Here is a 12,590-nt window from a genome sequence, read left to right as displayed (position 1 = left end):
AACCTCAGATGGTTTGGGTGGAGGCAAACTGTTTATTATGGCAGACATATCCAAACAATGACACTCCTTGAGAGAAACATGTTCTTCCCCAAATTCCTGCTCAATACATCGGCAGTGATATAGGACTATTTTTTTGTCTTTTTACATCCCTTCCACTATGTCCCCCCCCCCCCCACTGATTAACACACACAAAAACAAATAAGTGCACATTTTAGTCTTGTGAGATTTTTTTTTCCTCCAAAGGAACAAAAAGCAATATAACATTCCATGGTTTGATCTTAGTGAAATCAGCCCCCCCCCAAAAAAAAACAATGGGAAAAAGACACCTCGAAATATAACAAGCTCGTGGTGAGTGCAGCAAGATGTTTTTATATCTACAGATAACATACACATACACAGAGAAGTATGTGTACGTACAGAGCACATGAGCACATCTATATACAGAGGCATCAACAAATTGCAATTAAAGGAAGATGGCAGCAAGAGATAGGAAATACTTAAGACATGGGTTTTCTGTTCATTAAGACATGGATTGGAAGGAAAAGTATCTCGATTCATTACCCGTTCAAAATGATCCAGGTCACTCTTGCAACCCAGACTTACCACTCTGGACCTGGCCAGTATCTTTCATTATCTACTTGATTTACCCGACCTTGTAAATAACTACTAGCCCACCCTTCCCTAGAAAGCACAGGATATTAGCTTCTTTTTTCTTCTTGTTGATATAAATAGTGACTCAGGACAAGTAGGCAAGGGGTTATTTACAAGACAGGATCCAAGGCATCCCAAGGCATTTCAGTCCTGAAAATTTGTGCTTTTTTTCATAAACTCTTTCATGGTTGACCAGCCCATTTCCTTTCACAGTGACTTATATTGGGAAGAGGCTTGAGGAGGAAAATAGGAAAGGAGAGGATGGGAATCCCAGAACAATACTGGGGAGAGGGTCAGAGAGAAGAAAGGGTTGGTATAGCCAAAAATGAAGCTAATGAAGATAAGTGCCTACCCTGAGGGCAAGGAAAGAAATTACACAGCTGCCCCAGTGGTGAGTAACTTGGGAAAGGCTAGGTCTCTTGAAGCAGAGGCAGCTTGGGAGGAGCATTGTAGGGAAGGAGAGTCTTAGGTTCAACAGACAGTTGAAAGCATAGAGGAGATGTGTACCCTTGGACGCTCTCACTGTCTAATCGTCTTTCTTCTATAGCCAAGGGCAGGAGTCCCTAAACTTTTACCACAGATTCAAAGCTGGGGAAAGGGTCCCAGAATCCTGATTTCCTCTCAGAAACTCTTGGAATAAACTTAGAGAACCTTGCAAATAAGTTCTCAAAGTGCTATCAGTTCTGGTCATTGTTGGCCTAGAACCAAGTCATCCCCACCTCCTCTTCAACAAAAGGGAATGACTATGGGGCAAACCCAGCAACATCCCTGTTTTAACTGGATGACCTCACAGGAATCCTCACTGAAAGATGATGAAAATGAAGGAGATCATGGCTGGGCAAGACTCTCCTGAATTTGCCTCGTTGCCACTTAGGTTGAGATGAACCTCCAAGATGAGTGAAGAGCATGGGTTTAGCTCAGCCTTCCAGGAACCTAACACTGGTTCTCACTTTCATCTCAGGCTTCAGCCTTTAGGCACCAAGGACAGCAGAGAGATCTTCATAGATCCTGAGCCTCAGGGCACCAGAAGTAGTTGAGGGGATATGGAAGAGGGGCAGCTGTGTGGGAAAGCTTTATTTCCAGATATTGAGAACTGAATACTTACGTCCCAGCCAGGGTATGTATCTCTTGATTGTATTTCATTGCAGTACAAGCAGAAAAAACATCTCCTGTGTAGTCAGAGGACCTGGGTTCAAGTCCCACACATAACACTACCTGTGTGGCCCTACACAAATCATTTAAACTCCTTAAAACCTCAGCTTTGTTGTCTGTAAAATGAGAGAGTTGGACCAAAGGGCTTGTGAAGTCTCTTCCAGCAGTAAATCTAGAGATCCCCATCATCTTAAAACAAAGTTCAGGGCTAGATTCAAAGCATGATTTTGGCCCAAGCCCCAGGAATTCAATTACCCCTTTATGATTTCTCCATCCTTGAGGTCTGGGCTTCTGGGCATCAGGACCAGTGGGACCCAAATTGACTCTGTACTCAGTCATCACACCACCCTAGGAAGGTTGATAACTCCTGTGAACTAGTAACTCCCTCTTAAATGGTGGGTAAAATCCCACATACACCCTCATCACCATGATTCAGAGTCAATGGCAAATGAGGTAAAAACTCCTCCTATTTCTCTTTGTTCTCTCCTCCCTATCCAAATCATTCCTGCTTATGCATTGTCCAGATTTTCTGCCCTGCCATACATCCCACTACACCTTCCGTAGGCTCTATTCCTCTGTAAACAATCTACTCTTTATCCTATATCTTTTCACTTCACATTTCCCATCTTCTTACAATAATGAAAATTCCAGAAAACAATGCATCTTTAGCAGTTCTCTTAAGCACTGTATGTTCCTTCTCCCTGACATACTGGGCCAAAAGAAAAAGTAGGCACATTGTCTGCTCCTCCCTCTCACTTCTAGACTGTGCCTTTACCACCATTATGCAACAACCTATCCTGTTTTGAGGTTCATTCCATCCATCTTTTTACTTGGTTCTAACTCTTGTCAGAATAATTCCCAGGCTTTGAAATCATTCCCCATCCTTTTTCAAGGAGTTCAATACCTTGGTCACAATCTTCCCATCCCAAATTGCCACTGTATGTGGGGACTTTAATATATGCATTAATGTCCTTTCAAATACATTGACCTCCTACTTTATAAGCCTCCTAAACTCCCCTGGTTTCCAACTTCATTTTACTTCAGGTACGCAGAGGGATGGACAATCATTCACAACTCTTCTGCCTTCATGGGCCAGAAATCTGAAATGCCAAAATCCTCTCTGCTTCAATCTCTCCCTCCATCTCATTCCTCCTAAGCTTAATCTTCATCCTTGCCTCTAATCTTTCTGCCCTTCCTTGTCCCCCTAATTCATTATCCCTTTTCTAGCCTTTCTTCTCTCCTTTCATCGTCTTGATTCTATGTCAATCAGTTCAACTGTACATTAACAGCTGTTCTTGAAACACTTGCTCCCTTATCCGGTCATCAGTCAAACCTTGCCAAACTTCCACGCTTGGTTTACCCTGCCTTCTCTGCTTCTACTCTCTTGCTGAACGATCCAAGACAAAATCACACAATCATGTCGATTGGGTTCGCTACAATTTTGTTATCTAATGTGCTGCAAAGCAATTCTTTTACTGTTTCCTGATGGACTCTCTACTAGACTCTATCCTTAAAAACTTCCACTTGACCCCTCCCTCTTTTAAACAATTATCCTATGTATCTTTTTCATTTCACATTTAAACCCCTAGAAAGCATTATCTGCACTCAATGCATCCATTTCCTCACCTTTCACTCTCTTCTCAACCCCACCATTGGACTGAAACTACTTTCTTCAAGGTTACCAAACTGTTTAATCCAATGGCCTATCCCTAGTTTTTACTCTGCCACTTTTGACACTGCTAACCACCTCCTTACCCTGGAACGTCTCCTCCTTTGGCTTCCTTTGGGTCTTCCCCTGCCTCTTTTACCACTTCTTCTCAGCTTCAACATCCAATAAGTGAGAGCATACCCCACTACTCAGTTCTAGCTCTTCTGTTTCTCCATAGTCTCTCTTAGTGATATCATCTGCTCCTGTGGATTCAGTTGCCATCTCTAAGAAGATGACTCTCCAATCTATGTATCTTCTAAAGTCCCACATCCCCAGCTGTCTGAAGGATATCTCTACCTGGACATTCCATTTTTTCAGTATCTCAAATTCAATACATTCAAAAGTCTCTCTATGTCTTCCCAAACCCATTACCTCTCCAAATTTCCCTTTTATTTCTTTTGAGAACATCACCATCCTACCACTCCCACAGGTCACAATCTCCTTTAACTCTTCCCTCTCCCTACTCACCTCCATTTTCTGTTGACCACATCTTGTTAATTCTACCTCCACAACTCTTTATATCATCCCTTTCTCTCCACTCACAAAATCTCTATTCACCCTAAGTGAAGTCTTCATCTCTCTGATTCTGGACTATTTCAATGGCCTCCTTATTGTTCTCCCTCCCATTTTCTCCCCCTGTCTAATCCATTCCACACACACAGATGCCAAATCAGGATTCCTAAAGTATAGATTTTTCAATGGATAGAGAGTTGACCTTATAGTCAGGAAGTCCTGGGTTCAAATCTTGCCTCAGATACATACTGATTACCTGTCAACCTCTCAGTTCCCCAGGCTTTAAGACTAAGCCTCAGAGAAGATGTCAATATGCTTTGACAGAGAAAACTTCTTACACTGTTGAAATCACAGGTCTGGTTTAAAAAAAAAGGACAGATCTGACTCCGTCCCTCTCCTACTCAAAATTTCCTAGTGACCCACTATTGCTTCTAGGATAAAGTAGATATTTTAAGCCCTCTCCAATATGATTCCAGTCATGTCCGCCTTTGCACTTTGTTCCATCAAACTGGCCTCCATATATGTATGTGTATGTTCTCCATATATAACATTACATTTCTTGCCTCCATGCATTTGCAAAGGTAGTTCCCCAGCCCACCTCCCAATGCCCTCCCTTCTCATTTCCACCTCCTGGAATCCAAAGCTCTCCTCAAAGCATGGCTCTGGTGCCGCCTCCTACACCAGGCCTTTCTGATTCCCTCAGAAGCTGTTCTTTGACCCTCCTGAGATGGCTTTGTATAGACTGTGTGCAAGCTGTATTACTTCTCCCAAGAATAATGTCCTACAGGACAGGGACTGTTTCATTTTTGTCTTTTTACCCCAAAGACACATAACAAATGCTTAATCAATGCTTGTTTGTTTTTAATTGAAGTTGGACTTGAAGAGATTCCCTCTGACCCTTGGAGATAAAAATATTTGAAAGACTGGAAGAAGGGAAAATTAACTTCTTCTTGGAAACCTTAAAAACCCAGGGAGGAATACAGTGTCCAGAATCAGAATGGGCTGAAAATTTAGAGGCAATGAGAGGCCAAAGGGAAGGTGTGTTTCGAAGAAATAGCAGAAATGAGCGCCCCTCCTTAGATACTAGTAAAACAGGTACGTGTCCCATGCTCTTCCTTCCCTTCTCTGGGACAACCAATACCAACCTACCCAGATGACCAGCTTGCTTAACTTCACTCCGGCCCCATTGGCAGTGTTGATCTGGCAGTTAAGTTCTAGATGGGGCCTTGGAGAAAGTCACCCTGCCCTAGAGCAGCTCTGTCTGGGCCTCTTGCCAACCCTGGAGCTCCTCTCCCCTTCCCCTGTTCTTTCACCTTCTTTTCCTACTCCATCTCTTCTCAAACTCCAACCCAGCAGTAATGGCTTAGGTTTTATTAGCTACAGAGATGGAATTGGATGCACAAAAAATGTATTATAATCTTGGTCCCACAAAAAGCTGAGCTGGTAGTTCACTTATCTGTTATGGCTTCTTGTGCATCCCCAGAGTTTTACACTGTCTTACCCAGTCCTTTTTGAGTCACAGAAACCTGAGAGGCCAGGTGGTCAGGGGCAGGGAATGTCCTCTCAGAAGACTGTCTCAGTCCCTTTCCTTCACCTCTTCTTTCAACCACATGCCCTGCCATTGACATTTTGCCCCCTGGAGGTGCAATACTGGGATGGGGCAAGGGGCTAGGCAGGCCTGAGAGTGAATTTAGTTTAGGTCGTAGGATAAAGGCATTTCCCAACATCTTTAGTGTCTCCATTCCCCATTATTCTGACTCCCTCTGTTTCAAACACATATATTTGTTTTTTTGATCTAAGTAGCAGGATCCTTTTGTGAAATGTCTAAAGGAGCTACAGTAAGGAAAGGAAAGACAATAATCAATTTCCCTTTCATCTATAGCCCAAGAAAGGCGTTCCATACACTCCCTCTTAACCATCCAGATAGAGACATAAAAGGGAAAAAAAATCTCCAGCCTGGAGAACCAGTCAGCCTGCTTGACTCTTCCTGGGCACAGATAAACAAGCAAGGAGGAGTGCAGTGGAATCCTCAGAGGGTAGATATTACACTCAGTGTCCTTACTATTTCCAGACTTCATCTTTCTTCCTGAAGGATCTAAGCAAAGTACAAGTTGAAGAAACTCCTATGTCTCAGGTTTGGGGCAGGTAGGTAAATTGGCAGTGAAAATTAGGTCTCCTCTCAGGCAGTGCCTTTGATTACCCTTTCTGAGTCCTACGTGTGATAGTGGGCAGAATTGAGGTCTACCCTAGGCCTAAATGACAAGGAGATTTGGAACCCCCTCCTATATACCTCCTCCTCCTCCCACCTCATCTCTGATCTCTAACCTGATCAATGGACTTGGACAGGAAATCTCAGACTAGTCAGAGACCCTGTGTCAGGAAACTGGAAGCAGTCTGTCCAAACTGGACCATTCTTCTCAGTCCCACATTCAGCACCCTTCCTTGAGCTCAGAATGGGTCCCCTTTCCTCTTACCATCCTCCCATCCCCATACACACACACACACACACACACACACACACACACACACACACACACACACACACACACACACACACACACACACACACACACACACACACACTGAGTATTCCTAAGGCATAGGTTGGGGGGGAAGGAGGGGAGATGAACACCTTAACTGAGAAGGTTAACTACCTTCTAGCAGAGACTGCTAGTAAAAGGTGTCTCCATCACCAACCAGGTTTGCAACTGGGGCTTTCTTGTCACTAGGCAATCAGTGCCAAAATAGCCACCCCTAGTCAGCATACCTAGCTGGAACTACATACTCCTTCTACCCATGCCCAGCTCAAGTGACTCTCATTTCTTCCAGTAAGGCTCACTCAAGGGGTTCCCGGGCATAGAATAATGATATGGAAGAACTCTAGAGATGATCTGGAGGGAACAACAGGGCCAAGACAGAGAATACTGAGACCAAGCCTCCTGCTTCTCATGGGTTCTGCTCCCAGCCTCCAATATCTAGGAAATGCACTTTAGTCCACCAGAGACCCCCAAACTATGCGAACTCATTCAGATGTCCCCCCCAAAATTTGATGAGCTTTGAGGGGATTCTCTGTTAGGAGAAATCCCAGGAATTCTGCAAAAAAAAACAGCCCATGGATCATCTGCAGGGGTAACTCCGACAATGTCAGGATGACCCCTTAAAAAGGGTTTTCTCTTAGTCTGAAGCAGTGGTAGAGATCAAAACCAAGTTCTGGACAGGCTGAGGGGACTTATTTCTTCTTCCACCATCATCCTCTCCCAACACTTCTCTATCTTTAAGATCCTGGCATGAGCTCTTACCTCTCACACAGGAATGGCCAGCCTAGGGCCCCATTTTACCTTCCTCTTATAGAAGAAGATGAGCATTTATATGGGCAATAGTACCTACTAGGGTCCCTTGTTTTCCTACACCCCATCTGAACTTCAATTCCAGGTTGGTTTAATGATGGGCGTCTCTGATGGAAGAGAGGTGAGTTACTCTTGGGTCAAAGGGGTAGGGAGGGCTATGAGTAGGAGGCACAGAGTTGGGGGCTGGAATCCTGGTTTAAGAGAAGCACACTGAGAGGGGTAGGCAAGGAGTACACTGTATAGGGTGGGGAATGAGAGGGATACAAGTAGGCATGAAAGGAGGAAGGCCAATAGACCATCCACCCTTACTTGGTGCCATCTTCTGGATTGCCCTCCCCATCTGTCTTACACTCCTCTTCTGTCTTCAGGTCATCCGCACTCAGCTTCTGCTCTTGTTTCCTCCTCACACACTTGACCACCATCACTACCAGGATGATGACAGCCAAGAAACCACCCACTGAGGCACCCACGATCACAGCCACCGTTGAGTCACGTTCAGGGGGCACTGATAGGAGGAAGGGAGGACAAATGACACTGGGATTGGTGACTAGGCAGGGTCACCAACCCTGAACCAGCTTATTCCCTTATTCCTTCCTAGGGCTTAGAGTCAGGGTCAGAGCCAGGAATGGAATCCAACAATGGAATGTCCTTCTTTATAGCCCTGTCCATTACTATGGAAAAAATTCACCAAGATGCCTTGCCAACTCAAGAAAGATTAAGCGAATGATTTTACCACCTTTTCCCGCTCACCTGCCACCAATTACTCCTGACTGGTGAATAGTTCTTTTGAGGGCTGCTTCCACTTATCTTTGGGAAGGAAGGAAGAAGAAGAGAGAAAGAAGAGAGGAGGAAAAGGAAAATAAAGAGGGAGAAGAAGAGGAAAGGAGAGGAAAGGATCTTCCTCTAGCTGCCCTGACTCACTTCCCTTCTCCCCTGGCTTCCCACCCCGAGGCTCACCTTGGGTTAGGACCTGTAGGTAGATTTTGCCTAGACCACGGTTGCGGTCAGGTGGGTTCATGACATAGCAGTTGTAGGTTCCTTCATCCTCCAGTTGCACATTATTCAGAGTCACAGACACATCATACTTGCTGGGGTTCCCTGTGAATTCCACCCGATCCCCAAAACGGTTTGGTTTCAGGTTAATGATCTTCATCCGGAATTGGAGAAACTGGTCATAAGGGGGAAAGAAAGGAAACACAGAATGGGGAATTTTTAAAGCTACCCAAAATAAACTAACCATACCCTCCCACCTCCTTCCCAGGCTCAGACAATGGTTGCCAAAAGGTCCTCCCTCCCCCTTCCTCCCCCGCCGCCCCAATACACTGGACAGAACAATGTCCCTCTACCATTCTGTCCTCATAGCTTCTTTGAAAAAACCTCCTAATCTGGGCAGAAATTCCAGCACAGACGGACTTTAGACTCAGCAGCAAGTCTGTGAGCCAGAGGGAAGTCAGTTTACCCATTAAGCCCAGTTGCTCTTGAGCCCCCAGCCCATCTCCCAGCCCGGCTCACCATCTCCTCAGTACAATTCTTGCATTCTTGGTATGTCCAATTCAGGGAGAACTGTTTATTGTTCACTGTGTAGCAAGAGTTAAAGGTGCAGGCCAGGCGCACAGTAGTGCCATTGAGGACATTGAGGGTCATGGGAACTGTGACCTCCATGCTCGATGCTGATGGCACTGGGGACAAAATCACAAGAGATGATGGGGCTGGAGTGAAGGGGAGAGTCCAACCCCTCCACACTCGAGGTGCAAAGGAATGAGGGCAGTGAAGGAGGTGATGAGGCAAGGGGAAAGCATGAACAGCTGTCATTTGGGCAGGAGAAGGCAGGTGACTGACTCTGCCACCTACAACTAAAAGATTGGGGAGAGGCCCTGGAGATGCAAAAAAGGGAAACCTAGTGTGGGTGGATGTACAGGAGTGAAGACAGAATAAGGGGAATTAATGAAGAGAAGGAAGGGGGTTGTGCAACAGGGGAAGCATGAAACCTCTCCTAGTGTCACTCTCTGGGGGCTCACTCCCTGCCATCTCCTCCTCCACTTCTCCCCAGTTACTTGTGCCTATCCCCAGTGCAATGAGGCCCCTCTCTGTGCTGTGGCTCTGAGTTCTGAGCACAAAAACAGGATGACAGTCATGCAGAGGACAGGCCAAGAGAACTGCCATATTTCTTCTTACTTCCCATCCCTCAATCTGCAGGTCCTTTAAATTATACCACAGGGTCAAACAATAATACCTTAATAACCAACAATAATACCTTAATAACCACTATGTTGTCTTCTTTGAAGGAAGGAAGTTGGGGAACTAGTTCTTTATAATTATCAAGGGGAGCCTCTCTGGAATTTTAGTCTGGTGGTACCAAGCCTCTGGACATCTTTGATCTTCCCTTTCAACTCTTGTGACTTATCATGGTGATTTATAAGACATCAAAGAGGGGTAACCACTGGCTTAGTGGATAGAGCACCTGCCCTGGAGTCAGGAGGCCCTGAGTTCAGATCCAGCTTCTAATACTTACTAGTTATATGATCCTGGGTTAAGTCACAACTCCAAATGACTCCAAAAAAACAAACAAAAAAGACCTCAAAGGATTTGTGGTCAGGGGTATATAAGCTCATTTGATATAAGCTCATTTATGCTACCTAGGAGAAGTATCCTGGTATAATACTGGGCCTTGAGTCAGGGAAACCTGACTTCAAATTCTATCTCTGACACAAGCCATGCAGCCTTAGTTGTTGTTTAGTCATTTCACTCATGTCTAACTCTTTATGATCCCATTTAGGATTTTCCTACCAAAGATACTAGAATAGTTTGCCAGTTCCTTCTCCAGTTCATTTTACAGATGAGGAAATGAAGGCAAACAGGTTAAGTGACTTGCTCAGGGTCACACAACTAGTAAGTGTCTGAGGCCAGATTTAAACACAGGAAGATGAGTCTGACTGATTCCAGTCTGGAATTCTATCCACTGCACCACCTAATAGTGGTGTAGCCATAGGCAGGTCACTTCATCTCATTTCTTCATTGTAAAGTGGGGATAAAAATACCAACTACTTCATATCATCATTATGGGAATGAAATAATGTGTGCTTGGCAAACCTCCGAGTATCCTCATCATTTCAGTCATGTCTGACCCTTCATGAACCTATTTGGGGTTTTCTTGGTAAAGATACTGGAATGGTTTGCCATTTCCTTCTCCACTGGATTCATTTTGTCAGGCAATCAGAAGTTAAGTAACTTGTCCATGGTCACACAACTATAGATTTGAATTCAAATCTTCCTCACTCCAGACGTAGTGCTCTATACACTGAGCCACCAGCTGCCTCTTTCGAGTACTATTGAAACATCAGGATATCATTACTTACTAGATACCTAACCTCAGGCAAGTCACTAATTCGTTCTGGACCTCAGTTTCTTTGTCTGTAAAAGAGGTAGGCTGTTCCAGATGATTTCTAAGGCCTCTTCCAACTCTGAATCCTATGATTTTAGGATTCTATGATTCCAGCTCACTAGACAGTAGAGGGAAAGGGTAGCAGATGTGGCATCTGGGGTGAGGGAAAGGCACTGAAGAGGACCCAGGCACTTCTCTCCTTTGCTCCTTTCTACCTCCTGCCTGTACACACATCTTCACTCAGTATTCACATCACTCTCCCTTCCTTTACCAAAAGGAGAAGCTTCACCAACCCTTTCTGTCTTGCAAGAGGCTGTTTCATCTCCTCTCTCTCTCTCCAACTCTCCTACTTTTGCTTCCACACCACCCACTACCCTGCTCCTCCTCTGGCTTCAGTATTTATCAATTTCTGGGTGTTTCCTTTTAGAATACTATATATTGAAGTCTTTTCTACTTGGTAGCAGTTTCAAGGGCAAGGAAGTCAATGGCACCTGTACCTTAAATATCAGACCTGAAAAAGAACAGAAGGTTCCTCATTAGACTCATTTTCTTTCAAGAAGATTGAGCATAATATGTATAATAAGTAGTGGTGACAATGGGATTGGCACAGAATTACTAGTTAGAAACTCTATTTTCCTTGAATTCTACCTTGAATAATAAGGAAGGGGAAGTACAGCATTTCAGGGGTTTTCCCTGATGGGCCCCTTCCCAGTCAAGGGGTCCCATTCTCTGCCCCAGAACGGCCTGTTTTCTGACTTTTTTATGCTGAAACCAAAAAACAGCTGCACTGCAGCATCAAATGACAAGCGTCACTTCCCTCTTGGGGCCTCCATCTGCTCCACACAGTGGACTTCATTAAGGACTGCGTGCCTTTGGACAACAACTTCAGCAATAGCTTGGCCCATGAGGTCAGAGTCAGGCTTTTCATTTGTTATTTGTTTTTTGTTATTAAGAGGTGAAAGGGACCTTTTGGATCAGGAACTTCAAACCCAGCCCTGCTTGTAGCCTCCCCACCCTCCTTGGCCTCCTTCTCTTTGTTCCCAGGAACAGTAATCAGATTAACAAATCTTTTTGAAGAAAAAACAAAGGCTTAGATTATTGCAGTACTAGTAAGATTAATGTTAAAAATCTAAGTAAGCCTGTGACTTGAGTTTAAAACTGTCTCTCCTCCCAATCTGGAGAAGGAAATGGCAAACTACTCCAGTAGCCTTGCCAAGAAAACTCCAAATGGAGGTCATGGAGAGTTAGACACGACTGAAATGACTGAACAACAACTCTAGTTCTAGTGGCACTTTTTATAGATGAGAAAATAAAACCCAGAGAGCCTTAAAGGCGGGGGATGCCCTGATCCATCTCAGCAGGTAAGTGGTACCAGACTCTCCTTCCCAAGGCAGGTAGATGGATTTGATGACCTTCCCTGCAAGGTCAAGGAACTCATCTTAATATACATCCCACAAAATCCCAACCCCTCCCCCAGGAGATATCAAAGCTTCATCCCAAAAAGGGAGTGGGCAGAGAACTGGGGAGGAGAGATACTCAGGTCTGGATGAGCTCAGAATAGAGGTGGCCTTTGCTCCCTCCCTCTAGCCATCCAGTCCTCTGCTTGAACTTCTTCTTTCCTGAGAGTCAAGGCTGGGGGAATGGGAATCCTGACTCTGACACTGCCTCATTGTGTGGCTTTGGGTAGGTCATTTTCCCTTTCTGATCCCTCTTTTATAAGATGTGAAGGAAGGATGCTGATCTCTCCGAAGGCTCAGAATCCTATGAGCTCAGAGGGTGAGAGCCGGAGTTAGGTGCACTGCAGGCTTTTCTCTTCCAGCCAGATGCCTCTGCAGCA

General features: G+C 44.8%; 1 protein-coding gene and 1 long non-coding RNA gene across 2 annotated transcripts in view; one reads left to right on the top strand and one right to left on the bottom strand.

Annotated features, from left to right (window-relative positions):
- Positions 1-4,868: 4,868 nt before the first annotated feature.
- The window catches only part of SCN2B (sodium voltage-gated channel beta subunit 2), a 12,780-nt gene continuing 5,058 nt past the window's right edge, over positions 4,869-12,590 (bottom strand). Inside the window, exons 2-4 of the mRNA XM_072613087.1 lie at positions 8,884-9,050; positions 8,329-8,539; positions 4,869-7,876 (exon numbers count right to left, since the gene is read on the bottom strand). Of these exons, the coding sequence (XP_072469188.1) occupies positions 7,677-7,876; positions 8,329-8,539; positions 8,884-9,050 (578 nt within the window). The 3' untranslated portion in view covers positions 4,869-7,676. The remainder of the gene's footprint in view (positions 7,877-8,328; positions 8,540-8,883; positions 9,051-12,590) is intronic.
- The window catches only part of LOC140506193 (uncharacterized), a 25,644-nt gene continuing 21,587 nt past the window's right edge, over positions 8,534-12,590 (top strand). The window contains exon 1 of the long non-coding RNA XR_011967807.1: positions 8,534-12,114. This is a non-coding gene — a long non-coding RNA (uncharacterized lncRNA). The remainder of the gene's footprint in view (positions 12,115-12,590) is intronic.

Source organism: Notamacropus eugenii, chromosome 5 (genome assembly GCF_028372415.1).
Source record: "Notamacropus eugenii isolate mMacEug1 chromosome 5, mMacEug1.pri_v2, whole genome shotgun sequence".
Taxonomy (NCBI): domain Eukaryota; kingdom Metazoa; phylum Chordata; class Mammalia; order Diprotodontia; family Macropodidae; genus Notamacropus; species Notamacropus eugenii.
The sequence above is the reverse complement of the archived record's forward strand: the minus strand, read 5'-3'. Positions and strand labels throughout refer to the sequence as shown.